Source organism: Cupressus sempervirens, chromosome 5, assembly GCF_028749045.1.
Source record: "Cupressus sempervirens isolate cs-2001-9-10 chromosome 5, ASM2874904v1, whole genome shotgun sequence".
Classification (NCBI taxonomy): domain Eukaryota; kingdom Viridiplantae; phylum Streptophyta; class Pinopsida; order Cupressales; family Cupressaceae; genus Cupressus; species Cupressus sempervirens.
Window position 1 is genome coordinate 123,434,549 of NC_143122.1, and position 23,870 is coordinate 123,458,418.

The 23,870-nt window shown below is 34.6% G+C and overlaps 1 protein-coding gene across 2 annotated transcripts; it reads left to right on the forward strand.

Moving 5' to 3' along the window:
* The first annotated feature begins 19,338 nt into the window (after positions 1-19,338).
* On the forward strand, positions 19,339-22,853 carry LOC149554818 (uncharacterized). 2 transcript variants are annotated; one of them, XM_089828833.1, is made up of 2 exons: positions 19,339-21,355; positions 22,478-22,853. In XM_089828833.1, exons 1-2 carry the CDS (start codon positions 20,413-20,415, stop codon positions 22,513-22,515), a joined length of 981 nt encoding a protein of 326 aa, XP_089684959.1. In that variant the 5' UTR covers positions 19,339-20,412; the 3' UTR covers positions 22,516-22,853. The 2 variants fall into 2 exon arrangements, with proteins under 2 accessions (XP_089684959.1, XP_089684958.1); XM_089828832.1 differs by having other exon boundaries at positions 19,619-21,355; positions 22,475-22,853.
* The last annotated feature ends 1,017 nt before the right edge of the window (positions 22,854-23,870 follow it).

Consider the following 23,870-nt stretch of genomic DNA (forward strand, 5'->3'; position numbering starts at 1 on the left):
AAGGGTTTATTTAGTTGGTAATTTGTAACAAGCTAACTTGTGGCCATACAATTATTTAGAGGGGTCTTGGGTAGAGTCTTAGGCATTATTATTAAGCATGGAGAAGTCATTTTTGTTTAGGGAGCCTTAGTGTGGAGTAGCTTGGAGATAGAAGTTTGCATTTGAATTTGAAGATCCATTCTTCTTTAGAAAGACGTATTCTTCTTTATTATGGTCATAACCTAGAAGGCCATGCAACTAGGCATGTTGGATGTAAAATCCTTGATTCAAATATATGAAATATTATCTCTCTAGATCTGAATCTTGTTCCTCTTGTTCATTTTCCACTTTGTGTTTGTTTGCTGGTTTCTAGATCACCTCATTTTGGGGTACATTTGAATTCACACAATTCACACTACATCAATTATCCTAGGTCATCACCTCTTCTTTATGTTACAAATTATGTTCTTTATAAACTCTTACTCTTGTTTTAGTGTTAGAGTTGTTTTCCTCATTCCAGAAGTTCCTTTTCCTCTTCCTTGGAGGGGGCTTGATGATTAAATCTTTGTTCCCATTTGATTTGCGAGCTGATATTTTATCTAAAAGAACTCCTCTATGGTGGGGGTCTTGTTAATAAGATCTCTTTCTTTGAGGATCCTTTTTCCATAAGTGACATATTCTTTTCATGATTATCCATACTCTTAAATGCAGGGGTCAATATCCCTTGTTAAGAATACAGTATACATTGTTGCTAATAGGATATCTTCTTATGTTGTGAAGTAGGTATAGTCTTCTTCTTCCTTATCATGTCTTGTAGAAAACCACGATAATGAAGAGGGCATACATAGGGTCTCCCTTGTACAATAGTTTTTTATTTTATATTCTAAATCTTGGAAGATAACACACATAATTTGCTAAATCCTAAAGAGACACACATTTTCCAAATTTTATATATATGCTAAATCCTTTGAAGGTAACATACATGAGTTTCTAAATCCTGAAGAGACACAAATTGCTAAATCCTCTGAGGGTAACACAAATAAGTTGCTAAATCCTAAAGAGATACGTATTTTTCAAATTTTCAATATGCTAAATCTTTTGAAGGTAACACACATAAGTTGGTAAATCCTACGAAGACACACATTTCATATTCACAGTAAAACAAGAAGGTGGATCTATGAATATTCTAGAAGTTGTCAAAAGATGCATTTACAATTGCAAGCACAATTTATGGGTGAACTATCAAGTTTGGCCACCTATTTTTCTCTCCCTCTCTTTTGGTGATTCATGGTAAGGTGTGCATCTTATTGGGTGAGGTAATCACTTCTTATTTTCTTTCTTTTTCAATTTCATGCTAGTAGGACTGGATCATGAAGCTATGTTATTTATAAGTGTTGCTCTTGTCTTTCTTATGTAATCAGTTATGTTTTTATGATAGCTTTTCAAATACAATATTAGTGTGAGAAATATTTCTTAGCAAGGTTTCTTATGCTAGTTGATTTGGGTTTGTTTGTAGTAACCACTTTATGTTGTTGTTTTGTTCATTTTTTGCACTCCTATGCATATATGTTGAGTTAGAATCCTTAGCCTAGGGGCCTATGTCCTTAGTTAAGTGTTATTTTATCTCGTTATGAATCTACTTGGATCTCTTCTTTCTTCTCTTCCTTTACCAAGATTTTGCATTGAGTCTAGGGGCTTAATGTATCATCTTAAAATGGAAGCACTTCCATGTTAAGAGCATTTTATCCTCTGAGTAAGTGATCTGGGGTCATGTCAAGCACCTTGAATGGGTCTTTTCATGGATCTAGATGTTTTCCCCCTATTCTGCTTCTCTCTCTATTTCTAGCCTATTTATGATAAACTACTTTGTGAAACTAAGGACTTTTGCCTCTAGGTCAAGGTTGACCTTGACCTTGACCTAGGTCAAGGAAAAACTTGACCTTGACCTAGGGTAGGGTTGATCTTGTCCCTAACCCCATGTCCCATTTTTAATTTTTGGGAGTTTTTGGGATCTCAGGCTTCAAAAAGTTTATTTTCCCACTTTCGAGTTGGCTATTTTGGGTTTTAGAATTGTAGACTCTTAAATTTCATTTAATCTAGGTCTATTCCTAGGGGTTAAGGTTAAATGGGATTTAATGCTCCTATGTCGGCCTTCTCTAGGAGTTAGTTCCCTAGATCATTATATAAGGAAGCCTTCTTCCCTCATTTTGAGATCAAGAATCTGTCACACACGAACAATTACTATCTATAAGTGACTACCTACTATTCATAAGGAGATATTATCAAGCATTCTTTCAAGCATTCAAGTTTTCCATTGAAGATCAAGGGTTGGCGCATTCAAGCCTTTGTAGGTATTTGGTTCAAGAATTCAAGATTCATGATTCAAAACCTTGGATCTAGCCATCATGGTGGTGTGATTCCTTTGTTAATCTTCAAGATCTATTCATTCTTCTATCAAGGTGGATTCTAAACATACAATCATGGAGGTTTTGATTTACATTTGTTAATGTTATGTTGAAGATTTCATATTAATATACTTGTTTACATTTCAAATACAATTGCATATCTATTGAGTATTATAGCTTCTTTATTAGATTTACTTCTACTACTTGGTAGCATTCTCTATTTCAATTCCATTATTAAGGTTGATTCCAAATTGGGGTTTGACTGAGGCAAACCCCTCATCCAAACAAACCATTTTTCTTGTAGATAGAGGTGTGGAACAATGAATTGGAGAGAAGATTTGGATACCCTTTTTGTCAAACTTGCGAGATCCGCAAATAAGTTTTTTGTCAAAGCAGTGTAGGTTAAGGTCAAATTTTTTGGGTACAATTGTGCCCTAGGGTAAGATTGTGCCCTGCCAATAAGGTCAAGGTTGACCTCCTTCAAAAAGACAAAAGGATTCTGGGTTTTCTCTGTCTCAACATTTCCAATCCAGAACAAGTTACAGATTTTCTATAAACTACATACAGACATCAAAAAACAACACTTTCCAGATTCAAGATTAGTATTTGTGTTTTATCTATTTCAAGATTTACGAACATAGTTTCCCCCCACAATAGAAAGATCATATAACCTCCTTTCTCCCTATTTTCCATCACTTGATCCATTTCTGCATTGAACACTTTCTTGTGCTTAATCAATTTAAATCATTCCTTTTGGAAATTAAGGTTGAGAAGAGGTTTCCATTTTCTTTCTATTTAGTAACACACATTATGTTTATAGCCATACCATAATTCAAAAGGTGTTTTATTTGAATCCTTCATCAACTGAACTTGGTTCAAGGTATTAACTGTAGTGTTGATTGCTTCCTTCTAGTATTTGATAGCAACATTCTTTTCTATCATAAGGATCCTTGCACAATCCATGATTGATCTATTCCTTCTTTCAGCAATGTCATTCTGTTGAGGTGTGCCAAGTTTTGACACTTGTCTTTTGATTCCTCTCTCATTGCAGAATTCATTGAACTCATTAGAAATGAATTCTCCTCCTTTGTCTGATCTTAAATATTTTAGTTTCTTTCCTATTTCTTTCTCCACTCTAGCCAAATACCATTTGAACTTTTGAAAAGCTTACAATTTAAGCTTCAAATACATAACTGTCATCATTCTTAATCAATCATAAACAAATAAAATAAAGTACTTATCTCATGTGTAGCTTTTTGTGGCAATAGGTCTACAAAGCTTTGTATGGACCAACTCCACCACTTCTTCAAAATGATAGTTTTTGCTTTTAAAACTTGTCTTTCCCATCTTACCAATTTGACAATTCTTGCACATGCCCATGTTAGGTTTCTTTAGGCTTAGAATGCCTCTAACCATTTTGTTCTTGCTTATGTTTATTAGGTGTAATGACCTGTACCAATAGGCCACTAAAAAAACCCTAAATTTAATACATTGCTAAAATATATTGCTGAAATAAAAGAAATAATAGTGCCAATGTATTCATTCAATGGAAACCAAATGTTTTTACAAATGATATAGAAAATTTCAGCACCAAAACATTATGACATAGCACATTACAGAGAAACCCTAACTGGCTGTATACAATTGAGAACTTGTTGCAACTACATATTGAAATGAAGAACCTGGATTGATCAAATACTGGAGACTGATTGCTAAAGATGATATGGTGAAAGTGCAACTCCAATTGAAACTCCAAATCAGCAATTAAGCACAAATGAAAGTACTGAAATATCCTTCACCACAACTACAATAATTCAGGTGATCTCTCACACCCTCAAAATTGTGTACCAATTGAGAGTTTTCGTTCTCAATGGCCAATTGTGACTATTTGCAGAAACCTTAGGCTCCACAACACACATAAGCAAAAATCAATAATAAATCTCGATGATAGGAAATGAACTCTCAATGCCTATTTATTCTTTTTTCCTTGATAGGTCGGCCTCCCTTTTTAATTTTTCTCTGCTTCTTCCAGCAACCTCTAGAAGCTTTTTTTATTTAATTTATAAAGTTACCTTGTAATATATATTTTTTTAATTGATAACTTTATAATTAATTCCTCCAAAAAAATGGGACATTACATTAGGTTATCAAAATTCACATGACATAACCTCTTATGTCATAACCAAATTTCTTCTACTTGAGTAATGAAACATGAACTTCCATTAAGATCTAGGTAGAATAGATTACCTTTTGTTTGCTTGCCAGTCCCAACCAAATTTCCTTTTCCATCCAATAGATTGGCCTTTCCATTCATGAATTCTACCTTGAATCCAATGTTATTCAATTGAGCCACACTAAGTAGATTATGCTTGAGTCCCTCAACCCAATAAGCATTATCACATCTAGGATCATAGTTTAGTACAATACAACCTTTACCTTTCACATAACATGGTTCATCATTGCCAAATATAAACTTCCACTACCATAGTGTACTAAGTTCTCAAAATTTAGATTTGTCACCAGTCATATGGTGAGAACAACCACTATCAATAATCCATGTATCATTCTTACTAATATGTGAGATAAGTGCCATTTTATTATTCTAATCATCTGATTCATCCTTAACAACAATGTAGACAATTTCATCTTCCTCTTCACTACTTTCAAAATATTTAGCAATGTAACAAGATTTCTTACCTTTGTCTTTGTAGTCCTTGTAGCTTTTAAGGTTTCCATTGGACTTTTCATTCTTCTTTTCTTCCTTTCCTTCTCTGTTTGGACACCTTGTAGCAATGTGACCAAATTCTTCATAAGAAAAGCAAATCAAAGGAATTTTTCCTTTGTACTTCCCTTTGCCCTGTGGGAAATCTTCTTGCAAGTAATGCTTCAATGACTTCAAGATATTCATCAGAACCATCTTCATCCTCACTATTAGACTATCTTTTAGATTTTCCATCTTTCTTCTTGAGCGATAGCTTGGCTTGAAATACAGACTCAAGGTTGCTAATGTTAGGAACATAATTGTCATAGTTATCTAACCCAAATGCTGTCAACCTTCCCACTACCACATCCAGTGTTATATCATTCTTGGGATTGCATCTTGCCTCTTGAATTTCTGACACTCTAATTACATATATAGGAAGAAGTGTTCTTAGAACCTTGCTTATCACTATCTCATCTTCTATCTTTCCTCTTGAGGCTTTGATTGCACACACATCGACTTTTATTCTTCCACTGTATTTTGCAATGTTCGCATCTTCTCTCATCCTCATTTGTTCAAATTGACCTTTGAGACTTTCTATGTTGGATCTCCTCGCATTATCATCTCCTCCATAGATGGCTTTTAGCTTGATCCACATCTCATGAGTAGTATCACAATCTTTGACTTCATCAAATTCAACATAGCTGAGAGTTGAAGCAATATCAATCATCATAATGTTATGATTCTTCTTTTCTATAATTTCTTCAATAGTCATAGTTCCAGAAGGTGTCATATACTTGGAATCTAGGTACTTTAGGCCCAAGTCCCCAATGGTTTCCATATGCAAACTCATGAGTTCTTGCTATGCCTTGAAGTTATCTCTGTTTAGCTTAGGGATCTCCCTTCTGTAAGACATCCCAATCTTCAGCTTAGGTCCTTGAAACTTTTTCTACAAGAACCAAAAGATATAATACCAATTTTTGGAAATATAAGAGGAGTAACTAAGAGGGGAGGGGTGAATCAATTACCACAAAAATAAATCTTAGATCTCTTAGATGTCAATACAAATCAAAATCAAACTTTGCTGAAACTAAAAATACTGTTGTAACTTGGTTAGCACTAAATTACTTGACAAACACTAAGAATTATTGTAACTCTGTAAGCATTGAAATATTACTTCTTTAGATGTTTAATGTGATTAGCCTTAATTAACTTAGTTGCATAAATAGAAAGTAAATAACATGAACACATATGACACTAGGATTTAACATGGAAGCCCAATTTGGGAAAAACCACCAATTGCAACTATTTATTGTTTTTCATTCTTTTGAAGTGAGCCCTATTAGGAGCCAAACCTATTAAAGGTTATAAAGCACATTGTTAGGTGTGACCCTGTTAAAAGATGTAATCACCCTATTAGGAGTGGCCTTGTTATAAGTCTTTAGACACTTCAATCTAGAAATGCCACCTTGTTAGAGGATTTGGTAAATAGATGTTAAGCTAACTCTATTAAGAGATTTGATACACTACTACAATTATTAGAGAGTAACAATGATACGACCTGATTGCTGATGTAACAGTATTGTTGATTTTAGATCTCTGTTCTAACTTGAATACTTGATCCTCCTTGATCAGATAAAACTTTGTAGCTCGATCAATGTAGGATACTCTGCTATCCTTCCAATTTGCTTCCTTGGTTTATCTTTTCAATCCCATGCTTCTCTCTTTCAATCCCACAACTTGACTTTATACTTGAATCTTTTGCCTAGTCAAGTCTGATGCGGGCGCATCTCATTACTAAATCATTTCAAAGGTCCAAGATTCTCCATATATTTTAAATGGTCAATTTTAATAATTTAGGATTATGTCTTAGTGGATAGAATTAGGTGTTTTATTAAATAAATGTTATAGTTTTAGTCGGATATGTTAGAGAGTTAGAGGAAAGGGTTAATGATGTTAGTGTCAGTTTTAGAAAGGATAAAATTAGTAATAGAAGTGCCATGTGGTCAATAATTAAAGAGAATTCCATCAAATACTGGTGATAGATAATAGGCAGTTACAAGAATACCCATGATTGCTGCATGGTATTGATGGTAAAGCATCTTTCAGATTCCTATTTTTAGCAGTTACAAGAATATACATGATTGCTGCATGGTATTGATGGTAAAATGTCTTTCAGATTCCTATTCTTAGATGGAAAAGAAAACGTTTTTATTACTACTGGATAGCAAGGCCAGTCAGACTTTGGTTATTAAAAAGCCAATCTTTTATGTAAAAAATGATTCGAACTTGGGGAGGAATGGGAATTTTTATGTCTCCTTTGGTCTCCTGCATTTTTTTTCAAGATTATGGTTCTACTGTTATGCTTCATATATTTCTCATGGCAATCAGTTTAGGGAATAACAATTGCAAAAAAATGTACTCTGATGCGGGGTCAATATCTCGGTTTGAACCGTTGGATTTCTCTCAAATTTTTATATGTTGTTTGAAACCTAGTTACGTCAAATATTAATGGTTGGATTGAGTAAATTTTTTTTGGTTCAAAATTTATTCATGTCTAAGTGCGGGTCTATCCGAAGGCAGCAAGAAGATATTTTGGGGGATTTTATTTTCAAAGTTTTGTTTATTGAAATCTGATTTTAGTGTGTGATCCTGAAGGTTGTAGATGCCCCTTGAAGAAACTCAGTTGAGTGAATGATTCCTCCTGAGTTTTCCAAGGTGTGGCTCTGCATCATTTTTGGTATCAGAGCCTAGCAAAAGGTTTGGGAAAAAGTAGTTGTGTATATGTTTGTGTGATTGTGAAAGATTGAGAGAAATAGTCTGAGAAGAAGTCCAGGAGACTAGATAAGAAGAAAGTAACCTAGCTGAGGAATGATGGGACAAGAAGAAGCAGCTTTATTGTATCTTTTTAGAAGGTATCGGCAAAGAAAGGATTCTAAACAGAAGGAGATAGAGGAAAAGAAGAAAAGAGAGAAAGAAGAAAGGAGAAAACAAAGAGAAGAGCTAAGAAAGATATAAGAGGAGATAAAAAATTTGAGAAGGAGACTTGAGGAGAATGACGCTAAGTTGAAAGAGAATAAAGCTAAGTTGAAAGAAGTGTAGCAACAAGAAGTGCAACAAGTATCTCTTGACGAGAGTAGTAACAAGACAAGCTCTATTGGATTTGAATGCAAAATATTTATGGTTGGAACAGTAACATGTCCTTTGAAAATATAGAAGAGTACAATGCTGGAAGGTACTCCTATGAAAAAGATTTTGGAGGCTGAGGATAAGAAAGAAGAAGTGATTCAAAGCACACAGGTAGAGGATGAAGAGTTAGATCAAGAAGAGGAAATCAATCCATTAGAAAGGCATAGACAACAGGTAAGTGTTGGTGTAGAGACTAAGAGTGAACAACAAGAGGTTTTTGTTGAACCTTGTGAAGAAAAGGTTCTTGCAGATGAAGAAGAGTTGGTGACAGGTGTGGTTGCAGACAATATTTGCCCAGATGATGGAGATGTTGACACAAATGATCAGAAAGGAAAAGATGTAGTGCAAAGATTAGATTGAAATTTCCCTTTTCTGATTTTTCATGATATTTCAAGCCTCAAATCAGATCTTTAAAATCAAACAACTAATATCCCAAATATCCACCAAATTCCTCAAGAAACCCCAAATCGGGTATGCTGAAAATAGTGCTAAAAGCTTCACAACTTCACAAATTATTAATAAATCTAAAAATGGAAAATTTTACAGAAATTTCAGCAGCATAAAAGCCTAAAAATTGACATTTCTAGATCCGTATAGCCTTTACACAACAGCTCAAAAATGTAGGACAAAAACTATGCTCATCGGGCTCCCGAAATAGCACAAAATATGCTCGAAAACACCACAAAAACACTAATAATATATCTCAGAAGTTTAATCATGTCCCAATACATATATTCAGCTCTATTTTAACATTTAAAAGTCTGATATACAGTAGCAACCCAAACTGATATGAAATACTCAACTGAAAACACCAAACTCATACAAAAAACACACCCAAAAACCCACAAATCTGCACTGTTTAGCACAAAGGCAAACTCTGTATGAGCATGCACATGGAATGGCTTCAAACTCCCATTATTAGCCTTCTTGGAAACCTTCAAACTCCCATTCTTGGGTCTCCTTCTCCACAAGTTTGGCAGCCTCTGAAGAACAACAAAGAAATGAGCAAAAATCAAGTTCTGGAATGAGCCCAAAATGCCTCCAAACCCCCTTAAAAGAGGGCATAACCCTAACTCACGTCCAAGAGGGGTTAATAAAATATAATTTAATAATAATTTTTATTTATTAGTCCATTGGTTTCCAAAGATTAGCCCCTTTTTGCTGAAACTTCACCTTTTTGGAGCCTGCCTGCCTTAGCAAAATTTATTATTATTTTAATTATTTGAAAAGGGGACATGACAAGTCCTCCCCTCCCAAATATTGCTTATCCTCAAGAAATGAAGGTTGGAATTCTCAAGAATATGTGCTCCTTCCCAAGTTGCATCCTCTAGTGGTAATCCTTTCCATTTGACCAAATGCTCTATGACGCTCTTGTTTCTCAATGTTTTCTCTCTTGTATCCAAAATCTTTTCTGGTATCAAAACTAATTTCCCTTCATCATCAAGAGGTGGTAATTCTGTAGATACTATGGTTTGCTGGCCTAGAACCTTCTTTAGGCAAGATACATGGAAAATATTATGTATTTTTCTGTTTGGTGGGAGCTCCAATTCATAAGCTACCTCTCCTACCTTCTTGATGATTTTATAAGGCCCATAGAACCTTGGCTTGAGTTTCTCTGCCCCACTCCTCTTCAAGGTGCTTTGCTTATAAGGATGCAACCTAAAAAATACCAAATCTCCCACCTCAAAAGATCTTTCAATCCTTTTCCTGTTAGCATATATCTTTTGTTGGTTCTGTGCATGTTGTAGGTTATCCTTGAGGGACCTTATTATGTCTTGGCTTTGCTTGATGAAATCACTTGTTGCGGGTACTCTGCTATCGGAAAGTATTAGATCAACAAAGGAAAGGGCATCATAACCATAAAGAGCATGAAAAGAAGGCATACCAATAGACATGTGATGAGATGTATTGTAACAATACTCCCCCAGGTGTAACCATTTCACCCAAGCATGTTGTTGATTTGAAACATAGTTCCTCAAATATCCCTCTATCCATTTATTAACTATCTCTATTTGTCCATCTGTTTAAGGGTGATAGCTAGTACTGGGAGTGAGTTCAGTTCCTGCCAAATGAAAGAGCTCCTTCCAAAAAGAGCTGAGGAATCTACTGCCCCGGTCACTAACAATGTTTCTAGGCAAACCATGTAATCTAAAAATTTCCTTGAAGAACAATTCGGCCACTTGTGATGCCTTGAAATCAGATGTGATAGGAAAGAAATGTGCATAATTAGTTAGTCTATCTACCACCACATATATGCAATCCTTACCTTGAACCTTGGGCAACCTAGTGATGAAGTCCATGGAAATACTTTCCCATTTTTGTTTAGGAATAGGAAGTGGTTGCAACAACCCTGCAGGAAAATTTTGCTCACTCTTGCTTTGTTGGCATACCATACATTCCTTAATGTGTTTAAGGACATCCTCCTTCATACCCTTCCATGAAAACTGCTCTCGAATTTGCCTATATGTCTTGAAGTATCCCTGATGACCAGCCAAAGGTGTGTCATGAAAGGCCCTCAATATCCTCTCCTTAGTTTTTGATCCTGGCACTAGGAAGATCCTGTTCTTGTAATAAATCAATTCATCAACAACCTTGTACCTGTTATCATCCACTAACTTATCCAAAATCTTTGTGGCAAAGGAATCTTTAGCATACTCTAAAATTATGGAGACTTTCCAATCAGCAGAGATAGATGATAAGGAACACAAAGTGGGCTTTCTTGAGAGAGCATCAACAACCACATTATTCTTTCCTTTCATGTATTCAATATCAAAATCATAAGCTTGCAATTTGCTTACCCATTTTTGTTGACGATCATTCAAATCCCTTTGGTTCAAGAAGAACCTGAGGCTATTATGGTTTGTCTTTACAATGAATCTCCCACATACCAAATATTGTCTAAACTTATGAAGTGCATGCATGATTGCCAACATTTCCTTATCATAGATGGAGTAACCTTTCTCTGATTCATTTAATTTTCTACTCTCAAATGCTATTGGATGTCCCCTTTGAGTTAGGACAGCCCCTATACCTTCTCCAGAAGCATCACATTCAACAACAAAAGGTAAAGAGAAATCTGGAATTGCAAGCACAGGGCATGAACTCATTACCTCCTTAAGCTTATCAAATGTTTTTTGTGCCTCTTCTATCCAAACAAAAGCTCCTTCCTTTGTCAAATCAGTCAAGGGGGCAGCAAGCTGAGAAAATCCCTTGGCAAATCTCCTATAGTAGCTACACAACCCAAAGAAACCTCTCAACTGTGTAAGATTAGTGGGTGGAGGCCAATCCAAAATTGCCTAGATTTTTTGTTGATCAACCTGTACTCCTTTAGAACTTATAATATGTCCCAAATATAGGATCTCTGTCAAACCAAACTCACATTTAGATAGCTTAGCATAGAAGGATTTCTGCTCCAAGATTCCCAAAACAGTGTCTATGTGCTTTAGATGCTCTTCCCATGTTTTACTGTATATCAAGATATCATCAAAAAATACCAAAACAAATTTTTGAAGATGCTGGCTAAATACCTTATTCATGCAAGATTGGAATGTTGCAGGTGCATTAGTGAGTCCAAATGGCATAACAAGAAATTCAAAGTGCCCATAGTGACATCTGAAAACAGTCTTTTCCACATCTTCACTCCTCATTCGGATTTGATGGTACCCTGATCTTAAGTCAATTTTTGAGAAATATACAGCACCATGTAACTCATCAATGAGTTCATCTATGCGTGGTATAAGATACCTATTTTTTATGGTCTTCTTATTTAGAGCCCTGTAGTCTATACACATTCTCATTGTACCATCCTTTTTCTTGACAAGTACCACAGATGATGCAAATGGACTAGAGCTAGGCCTTATGAATCCCATGTCCAGGAGTTCTTTAATAGTTTTTTCAATTTCTTCCTTATAACCTCTTGGATGGCGGTATGGGGTTGTTATAACTGGTTTGGCACCCTGTTCTAACTCTATAACATGCTCAACACCTCTATCTGGTGGTAATCCTAGAGGCAAATCATTGAAAACTATACTATGCTTATCAAGAATATTTTGAATTTCAAAATGGAAATTACCTTGATTCTTTGGAGAGCTTGTTGGTTGGATTATGACTTCTGCTACCCATGTTACTTGTCCTCTTCGAAAAGTCCTCTCCATCCTCTTTGCAGAGACTGCCTTAGGTGCTCCATTCGATAAACCTCTCAATATGACTTCTTTCCCATTGGAATGAAATTTAAACTCCATAGTTTGATGGTTCATGTAATAGCCTCCGATAGAGTGCAACCATTGAACACCCAATACAAGATCTGTCTCCCCAATACCAACCACATAGAAGTCATCACATAACTCATAATCTCCTAAGGTCATCTTGAGTTGTTTCACCACCCGTGTGCAAGGCATAGTGAATCCATCAGCTACCGTAACATTGAATCCCTCAAAATCTTCTGCTTTAAGCCCTCTTTTCATGACAAATCCCTCATCAATAAAATTGTGAGTTGCCCCACTATCAAGAAGAACTGTCAACCTTTGCCCTGCTAGTACCCCTCGAATTCGAAAGGGATGGTATCTTGGGACTCCCGATAATGCTGCTAAAGTGCCACCCTTGCTGGTTTCTTTTTTTTCTCTTCTTCTACCTCCTCCTTAGTATCATGAAATTCCTCATGCTCATTTGAATCAGATTCTGAAGCAACTTCAATATAGTACACTTGACCTTTCCCCAAACATCTGTGTCCTGGAGCCCATGGTTCTCTACAAGTAAAACAAAGCTTTTTCCTTCGTAATTCACTCCTAGTCTCTTCATCTACCTTCTTTTTTGCCACATTTATCACATCTTTTGGTGGTAGTGTTGGGAAAGTCTTTTTCTGAAAATTTCCCTTATGTTGCCAAAGATTTGGGGGTTTTTGATCAGTGATTGATTTCATAGGCATGCAAGTTTCAAGTTGCAAGCTTCTTTTGATGGCTTCCTATAAGGTTGAGGGTGAGAAAGCCTTAACCAAACCCTTAACAGAATCTTCTAAACCATCAAGAAAAAGATAAACAATCCTCTTTTCACTCATATCAGGTACCATAGCAGACACTTTTTGAAACTCTTCTATATACTCATTAACTAATTTGGTTTGCTTCAACTTTAACAATTCTTTAAAGTACTCTTCATCATCCTTGAGGTCAAATCTGTCTATCACTCTTTGACTGAAATAATCAAATGTAGTTATCTGATCATGACCTTGAGTAGTCATTCCATGATACCACCAATCATAGGCTGCATCTTCCAAGTGTAGACTTGCAAATTGAACAGCATCACTCTCCTTCATGGGGTTAAGTGTGAAGAAAGTCTGTAATTTTTGTAGCCATGCTCTAGCTGAAATTTTGTTTGTTCCATCAAAAGTAGGTGCTATAAACTTGCTTATTTTATTTTTGAGCTCTCTTCCACTTATGTCATGCTCCCTCCTATTCTCTTTCTTGGGCATCAAAGTGTTCATCATATCCACATATTCTCTAAAAGGAACCGAACTACGAAAGTCATCATCTAAGCCATTATAAGTAGCTCTTAATGTAATCAAGTTACCTGTAACCTCTTCCATGAGATTAATGGCTGGATTTGGTACTGGTGGCTCATCCATAGGCAAGAAAATAGTTTTAGTTGATTTAGATGGTGTGAATTTCAGATTTCTTGGCTCCTCTGAAGTGCTCCCTTTCTCATTAATAGATGCAACTCCTTGTAGTTTTTCTGTCAATATTCACAAGGCCTCTCTAGTTTCTGCCAAACTATCCGCTGTTTGTTTCTGAGTATTTTGGATCTCTTGGAAAAATTTCTTTACCATCTCATCTGGATCAGCCATACTTTTCCCTTCCTTGGATTTTGTACTTTTACTTCCAACTGGAGGTTTGATCAAAATTTCTTTATTCTTTTCTCGTTGCAAATATCTTTTTTCTCTTTCACTTAGTTGCATGCGAAGATAAATTTTGACATGCAACTGAATAGAAGCAACATGCAACCATAGAAACTGACATGCAAGATCTGGGTAGTTGTCAAAACTGACATGCAAGATCTGGGTAGTTGTCAAAACTGACATGCAAGATCTGGGTAGTTGTCAAAACTGACATGCAAACTTCTACAAACCCTCAGGCTGGCAAGATCATGGCTCTAATACCACTGAAATGTCCCTTTTCTTATTTTTCATGATATTTCAAGCCTCAAATCAGATCTTTAAAATCAAACAACTAATATCCCAAAGATCCACCAAATTCCTCAAGAAACCCCAAATCGGGTATGCTGAAAATAGTGCTAAAAGCTTCACAACTTCACAAATTATTAATAAATTTGAAAATGGAAATTTTTACAGAAATTTCATCAGCATAACAGCCTACAAATTGACATTTCCAGATCCGTATAGCCTTTACACAACAGCTCAAAAATGTAGGACAAAAACTATGCTCATCGGGCTCCCGAAATAGCACAAAATATGCCCGAAAACATCACAAAAATACTAATAATCCATCTCAGAAGTTTAATCACGTCCCAATACATATATTCAGCTCTATTTTAACATTTAAAAGTCTGATATACAGCAGCAACCCAAACTAATATGAAATACTCAACTGAAAACACCAAACTCATACAAAAAAACACACCCAAAAACCCACAAATCTGCACTGTTTAGCACAAAGGTAAACTCTATATGAGCATGCACATGGAATGGCTTCAAACTCCCATTCTTAGCCTTCTTGGAAACTTGCAAACTCCCATTCTTGGGTCTCCTTCTCCACAGGTTTGGCAGCCTCTGAAGAACAACAAAGAAATGAGCAAAAATCAAGTTCTAGAATGAGCCCAAAATGCCTCCAAACCCCCTTAAAAGAGGGCATAACCCTAACTCACATCCAAGAGGGGTTAATAAAATATAATTTAATAATAATTTTTATTTATTAGTCCATTGGTTTCCAAAGATTAGCCCCTTTTTGCTGAAACTTCACCTTTTTGGAGCCTGCCTGCCTTAGCAAAGTTTATTATTTTTTTAATTATTTGAAAAGGGGACATGACACAGATGCTGAAGAGAAGACTATTGATGACAAGAACGAAGTATTTTGTGATCATTATGATGCTCTAAAGATATACAAATGAGAAGCAGATGTTGGTATGATAATTTGGTATTTTTATGCAGGTGATACGAGGCTATTAAATATATTTGTTCCAAGATTCGACACAGGTACCATGGAAGGTATTCATTCTACAGTTTGGAATCAGAATGTTCAGGCAAGCGGCATCAATTCCATCATTCTTATGGTGACATTATTGCTTAGATACAATTGGAAACTCTGGAAAAAGATTACAGCAATTCAATGGGACTTGAATTTTTCTGTCCCCGGGAGTATGATGCAGGCACATCTCATTACTAAATCATTTCAAAGGTCCAAGATTCTCCATATATTTTAAATGGTCAGTTTTAATAATTTAGGATTATGTCTTAGTGGATAGAATTAGGTGTTTTATTAAATAAATGTTATAGTTTTAGTCAAATATGTTAGAGAGTTAGAGGAAAGGGTTAATGATGTTAGTGTCAGTTTTAGAAAGGATAAAATTAGTAATAGAAATGCCATGTGGTCAATAATTAAAGAGAATTCCATCAAATACCGGTGATAGATAATAGGCAGTTACAAGAATACCCATGATTGCTGCATGGTATTGATGGTAAAACATCTTTTAGATTCCAATTCTTAGCAGTTACAAGAATATCCATGATTGCTACATGGTATTGATGATAAAACGTCTTTTATATTCCTATTCTTAGATGGAAAAGAAAATGTTTTTATTACTACTGGACATCAAGGCCAGTCAGACTTTGGTTATTAAAAAGCCAATCTTTTATGTAAAAAATGATTCGAACTTGGGGAGGAATGGGAAGTTTTATGTCTCCTTTGGTCTCCTGCATTTTTTTTCAAGATTATGGTTCTACTGTTATGCTTCATATATTTCTCATGGCAATCAGTTTAGGGAATAACAATTGCAGAAAAATGTACTCTGATGCGGGGTCAATATCTCGGGTTTGAACCGTTGGATTTCTCTCAAATTTTTATATGTTGTTTGAAACCTAGTTACACCAAATATTAACGGTTGAATTGACTAAATCTTTTCTGGTTCGAAAGTTATTCATGTCTGAGTGCGGGTCTATCCGAAGGCAGCAAGAAGATATTTTGGGGGATTTTATTTTCAAAGTTTTGTTTATTGAAATCTGATTTTAGTGTGTGATCCTGAAGGTTGTAGATGCCACTTGAAGCAACTCAGTTGAGTGACTGATTCCTCCTAATTTTAGATCTCTGGTCTAACTTGAATACTTGATCCTCCTTGATCAGATAAAACTTTGTAGCTCGATAAATGTAGGATACTCTGCTATCCTTCCAATTTGCTTCCTTGGTTTATCTTTTCAATCCCATGCTTCTCTCTTTCAATCCCACAACTTCACTTTATACTTGAATCTTTTGCCTAGTCAAGTCGGTTTGAATACACTTACAAATATTCAATATTCATCCCTTAAGTTGGCTAGACTTAACAAATAAATTCATCAAACTAAATATGCCTATTCAAGAAAATCCTTTGTTAGCCAACCTAGATTGTTCAACACTAACTTAGAAAAGAATTTCTTCAGACTTCCTTTGTTGACCGCGTGAACTTGGTTAACACTGCATCCTGAACTAAATTCCTTTGGTAACTAAGTGATATTGGTTAACACTAGTTCTGTGCCAACTTCTCTTCGGTGCTTGAGTGAACTCAGAAGACACTGTCTTCTTGCAAAATTTCTTTGGTGTCCAAGTGAAGCTTGACACATATTGTCTCTAAACTTGGTTTACTTTGGAATGCTCGAAAACATTGGAAACTGTCTTCATCGCTCGAGTGAGCTCGATAGACACTGACTAGTAAAGACTTGACATTTTGTCTAACATCAAAGACAATATACAATTGAACAAATTTTTTAGCATAATCATCAAGGGCTTTTGATTCATTAATTAATCCTAACCCATTTAATCAAATTAGGACCAAAAATACACATGACTAGTGATATTAATTAAAGTGAATTAATTAATTTCCTTTTCATCTACTCAACTAGTAAAGGACAAAGGACTTAGAATAACCAATAAAATGACATCACATGGATTAACCAAAGTTTTAATCTCACCACTCACTGTGAATCAATCTCAACCATCAAATGCAAATTTAAGTCAATTCCCCACATGGAAATCTATAAAAGCAACATCAACTAAGCTCATTTCATATATATCATTTGTATAAGGAGATCATGCCAAATTGAGTCTAGGTCATATCAATTACATTTGAGATTATTTTAGTATCAATTCAATCATTTTAGAGCATAATTCATCATGTAGCTTATCACTTTACATATATCTTAGCTTGCATCTTACTTATTTGCATCCATTTTAGGATCTAATTGTATTTTCATCATGATGATCATTAAATTGCCTACTCATTTGGAGATAGTTGCATAAATCTTCCTTTTCATGGCATCCTGCCACTAATCAATGCATATTCTGAGAGCAATATTCATAATTAGATCATACCCACCTTGAGTAGGAAGCAATAAGCTAGTCTTGATTGGTTATTTGAGTTCGTTTGATTGATTTCTTAATACTAACTAATTGAATTAATGGTTTATCGATTGTTGTGTTTGCAAATTTGGAGGTTGCATAATTAACACATCACAATGACAACTCTAGAAACCCCTTTCAAGACTTACAAAAATTGGCTCCACATATACCAAATCCGTTGAGAACTAGAACCATATGTAGGAAGTCAATAACATTGATATGGCACCAGTCATTAAGGAAGATCACATATGATATGTTATCGAATTCAACAAGAACAAGGACAAAGAAACCTCTGTCCATAAAGAAATCTCTTTGACCACAAAGAAACCAATGTTGTTAGATTGCTCCAAACTGTCGTACATGACCAAGCCATAGTTGGGCAAAGAATTGGAGGATTCTAATTCTTTTAATGGTCTTGTTTCTCTCTACAAGATTGCAGACCATTGGATGAAACAATTGGATCTTTATTTTCAAATAATAAACTTCTCCAACATAATAATGATACAACCAAATTATAAGTTCTTTGATCATTCCTCACATAACCTCTCCCCTTATATTACCATTACCATGAACACAACTATTTACTTTGAATCTTATAATCAATTTAAAAAAAAATAAAATTCTATTTTATACTTAATTATTATTGAAACCAATATAATTATTTCAATACTTATTAATATTTTATTCATCTTAAACAACACTTAAAAAAACATTTTAGTCCTTTTCAAAAATATATACATCCCCATGATAATCATCTCTCATCACTTTTTCTTTTGATGAATAAGTGTTATAACTTTTGACCTAAACTACATTATCAACCTCATCATTTAACATTGACAAGATGTGATGAAGTGAAATAGTTGAATTAAAAATTTCCATAAATCTACACAATCATTTATAGTACTAACCTAGACCAAACTGACCAATTGAAAATAATATTTATAAAATAAAATATTTTAAAAAAATTCAATGTATTTAAATCCACACATCAAATTTTGTTAATAATAAATAATTAGTATTATTTCATTAAGATTAAAAATTTCTTACACCATATTAGACACTCTAATCTCTATAACACTTTTCTTAAGACTAAATTTAAGTTCAAAAGAAAAACTTAAGCCGAAAAATTAAAAGATATAACAAAAAATACTCAATATATTTAAATCCACAAATAACATTCTGTTAATAATAAAAAATAATTAGTATTATTTCAGAAGATTAAAAATTTCTTACACCCTTTTAGACACTTTAATCTCTATAACACTTTTCTTTAAACTAATTTAAACTAAAATGTTTTCTAATTTTAGTAATTTTCCAGCTTAAGCGTTTCTTCTGAACTTAAATCTCTCCGTGAAAGGAATTTAAGACTGGAAGAAAAAGCTTTGCCTCGTGTTTTCTTACCCCTTCTCAAACTCTTTTTAGCTGTTATACAATGTCTAGAACTAGGCAATGTTTAACGTTTTTCGTATTTAAGAAAACAATCTGAACTTAATCTTGCGAGAAGACCATTTTTTTCCCTTAATAGGCCCACGAAATAAATTTAAGCAAACTCCGTCGATGGAATCGTAACCTTAATTTGTTACTCTTAAGCATTTTCTGACAAAGACTTTGTACAGATGAGACCAATTTATGCTCTATTCGGGTTTGAAACAGATATTTGCTCCCTTTTAGCTCAAGATATCTTCGACCTAAACATGGAATGGGAAATGCTTAATATGAAGAGGACAGATTTCAGATCAGTGTCTATTGCGTACAGGCGGAGCATTGCAGTTGGGTTAACAACTCCTCCTCAAATTGAGGAATCCAATTTTAGATTGGAAGATAAGCAAATGATAATCTGAGAAATGTACATCCGCTTCTGCAGCATCTAGTTGTTCGAAATATTGGCAGTATCGAAAATTTGCAGCTTAAGAAACAATGTGCATTGACACTTCTTGTACGGATAGGTCCAAGATTGAATGTGTTAACTGCACACGGAATATTTCTAAGAATACCCAATTCAAGTTTTATAATCTTGCTTATTTTGATTTCGATCTTGAGCAGGTCAGGTTCAGGGCTCAAATGCGGGAACCAGTACTTGTTTCGAAGATTAAAAAGGGCTCCAATAATCATCGAAGATAAAATAGATCCCTAATGCCCAATTGTCCCAACTCCGCATTCTTACAAGTAAGTTTGCTTGCAACCCAATTAGCCAATGATCCCAAATTTGCAATAAGAAAAGCCCAACATTCTCAATCCTGCCTTTGAAAGGGTTTTTGAATCGATCCAACTCTATGAAGGGCAAAAGCCCAATTGTCTCAACAAAACCCTACAAAACCCAGTAATCTCAAGTTCGCGCAACTCAATTGCCTCATGAATCACCCCAATTTCGCCATAGCTAAAAGCTCTATAGTTTCAGTTCCACTTATCTTGCAACCAGATTCGTGAACTCAATTGCCTTTTGAATGACCTAATACCTTGCCAACATTAAAACCCCAATTCTCATTTTTCAATACCCTTGCAACCAGGTTTTTGGCGCTTGGTTCCACCCATAATTTCACGAAGGATGTCAGACTATGTATTGAAGGAGGACTCAAATTCAATGGCAGATTCTTCCGTTGAGGTAAATGAAGTTGAGAGGAAGGATTCTTCTTCTTCGTTTTTGTTGAATCAGCAAAAGTTCGAAGCTGAGAATTCCCAGTCTGGCCCGAGGACAGCACCACCAAATTCTGATCATCAAGCGGCTTCAGGTTCAAAATTGGATGTTGCCTCTGAACAGATCAAAGTTGAGGAGAGTTTGAAACATAGCTTGAAGAAACCATTGACGGGAACGAGTCACTCCAATTCAGATCAAAAGCCCAAAGGTGAGTCAAATTCAAATGTTGATTCAGTCGCATATCAGAATGAGATAAAAGCTGAGAAATCTGTATCAAGTAGCTCATCAAGGAAAGTCTCCGCTATAGTATCTGCATTAGACCCAAAAAAATCACATGCATCTCCTGAACTTCCCAGAGTGCAGGAGACAGTTAATCAGCCTTTTGTTCACGAGACAACACCCCCTGTTGAGCAAATACCACCTCCCACCGAGGTGGTTTCAGCAAGAAATCCACCTGAAATACCACCTCCTTCCGAGCCAACGGAAGTTTCAGCAAGCGTTCTTCAACCTGAAAGGCCGCCTCATATAGAGCCAATGGACGTTTCAGCCAGAATTTCACCTGAAAGGCCTCAAGAACATGAAAATTCTGAGAATTCTGCTTCATTTGATGTCAAACCCACCCGAAAGATTCCTAATTACATGGCTGCTACGGCATCTGCAAAAGCTAAGGTTCGGTCCCTTAGCATTCCAAAGCCCGGTCCAGAGGGTCAAGAAAAGAAAAGAACTCCAACAAGCTCAAATGCAAAGCCACCTCCTTTTCACGAAACTCTGCGCACTCCTCAGAGATCACAATCACAAGTACGAAAAAACATCCATGGAAATGGCGATTCAATCTTCCCAAGAGATTCAACAGGTGAGAAGCTCAACCTTTCTTTGTAAGAAATTTTGGAACCTAATCAAATCAAAGGACTTTCCGAACAACACTGTTTGGTTCTTTGCTGTCGAATTATATGTACAAAATTTTCAACTCTTGGAACCATATTGCTCAATGTGTATCTGCATTGTACTTTTCTTTTTATGCTTTACCTGGTCTACCCTTTCCTGTTGCTATTTTTTGACTCCTCAGTTTAAGGAATTGCATCTTATAGATTGGATGAGGAACATAAAAGAAAAATTGCATCATATGACCAGTAAGTTTGTATGGAACATATCCTTCCTTACATCAAACAGTTACAGTTTCAAAATGCATGGCTAAAGTTCCAATATTCATTAACTCCAAACACTGATAAAAACTATCCTCAGAATTTCTTTGCAGTCTTTCAATCTATTCAATGGCATGCAACCTTGTAGTATTTTATGTATCAATACAAATTTCTTAGTTCACTAAGTAAACTTAATCAGATAAGGTATTCCTTCTTCTAAGTACTCAGACAGATTTCAGCATTGGGGCTATTCTTATTTGTTGAGCTACAGTTCATTTGGACCAGTTAGGTTTCAAACCTAGGACCATCTATTTGTTGCTGGAGTGTTCTACCAACTAAATTACTGGTGCCATCGTCAGTCCCGACATGACTTATTTCCAACACCACTCTCATAGTTTCAGTAAACATACTCTCACATTATCAGATATTGTTTTTGAAGATTAGTTTACAATGACCCATTTCTGATTTGATCGCAAATTAGCAGTGATCTACAACAATCAGTGTGTCATATGCTTGAATGGGTCAGTTGACACTTATTGTGTCAAATTACCTCCGAAGCCCTTCAAATCTAAGCTTAAAGATTGTATCAATTCAAGTCACTAGTTTCAGCCTCATCTTTTTGCTTAAGTGCATATTATCTTTCTTTTATTCGAGCTTCTTCACAACTTAGAATTCTACAAAGATGTTTCTCTTGGAATTTGAATCAGGCTCTCCACAATGAGAACTCATTGCTTTAACCAACAAAACTAAACCCCTTGAACAACACAGAATTTATTTGCATTTAACTGCTGAATGTGATTATTTACTAAAATAACTTCAGCTTTGTGTAGCAGGTTTTCAAGAGAAGTCAAAGAAGGAGTGGCGATCATGAAAAGGGATGATTGCTTCACCTGATCACTTAAAAGAATTTTAGACGAGATTCCAGTGGAGAGCATTAAGCCTCTTTTGAGTTTGGTAATGATGTGCAGCTTGTTGATTGTCAGTCACTATATCTGAAATGCTAAGTTTGCCTAATAGTAATCCAAATATATCTATATTATCTATATCATACACGTATCTTGTATTTAGATTGTAGACTTGCATTCTAAGGTGCTTTGAAGCAATATATTCTGAATTTCTGATAGAGTGCTCCAGTAGTGATAGCTTCAGAAGCAATATGTTTTGTCAGGCTTATTAATTGATAAAGCTTCAATCGTACTGTATTGGTTATGGACACTGTCTACAATTTTTTTAAAATATCTAGTGTATGGTCTATTCTAAGATAAATTATAATTTGTCGAATTTTATTATTATTATTATGTGTTAAGCTTAAGTAGACTAGAATTCAAGAGACCTCCCACACGAGAGGCTTACAAGTTACTATTGTGTTCTACTTGCCTAATTCTGAATTCCATAATTGTTCATATAGATTATTACTTATTACAAAAAAAAATTGTAACGAGTGCCTACAATTGTTGACAACTTGTATAATTGTATGATTAAGATTTTAAATATTAGAATTTAAGTTAGGTGGTAAATGAAGTCAACAAAATATATATTTTTAATTATAATTATTTTTTATATTTTACAATTACATTAAAATTGGATATATAGATATACATATTAATAAACTATTATGTGAAATTTGGATTGTTAATATAATTTAGGGTTTTCCATAAATTTAATTTATTTTATTTCAAATAAATATATATATGTTTTATAAGTTTTTATAAATTAATTTAGCTTGAGGGATAAATGATAAATTTAATAATATATAAAAAATGATCATGTAAAAATAAGTTAAAACATATAATTAAATCTTCAAGAAATATAGGTGATGTGTAATCATTGTAATCATGCCTCAAAGTTAGAATAATAAATTTGGGACAAAATTAATATTAAAATCTAAGAATAAGAATAAGAATAAAAAATAATAGTAACAAATATATAATCTATTATCAATAAAATAATTTATAAAACAAATGAATAATAATTAAGTAATAATGAAATTACAATGAGTGAATAAATGAATAAAATTAAATATAAGAAAGAAATTGTAGAAAGTATGTTAACTTTCAAAATAAGATTTAAAGTAAACGATAAAAAATAAAAAATAAAGAAGTAAATGAATATTATAAATTACCTAATTCTAATAAAAAGTCAAGAGATATATAATGAAAAGATGAGACTTCTTTAAATTAAGATAGAAGAGGGATGTGAGCTTATTTTAAAAGAAAAAAGAAGAAA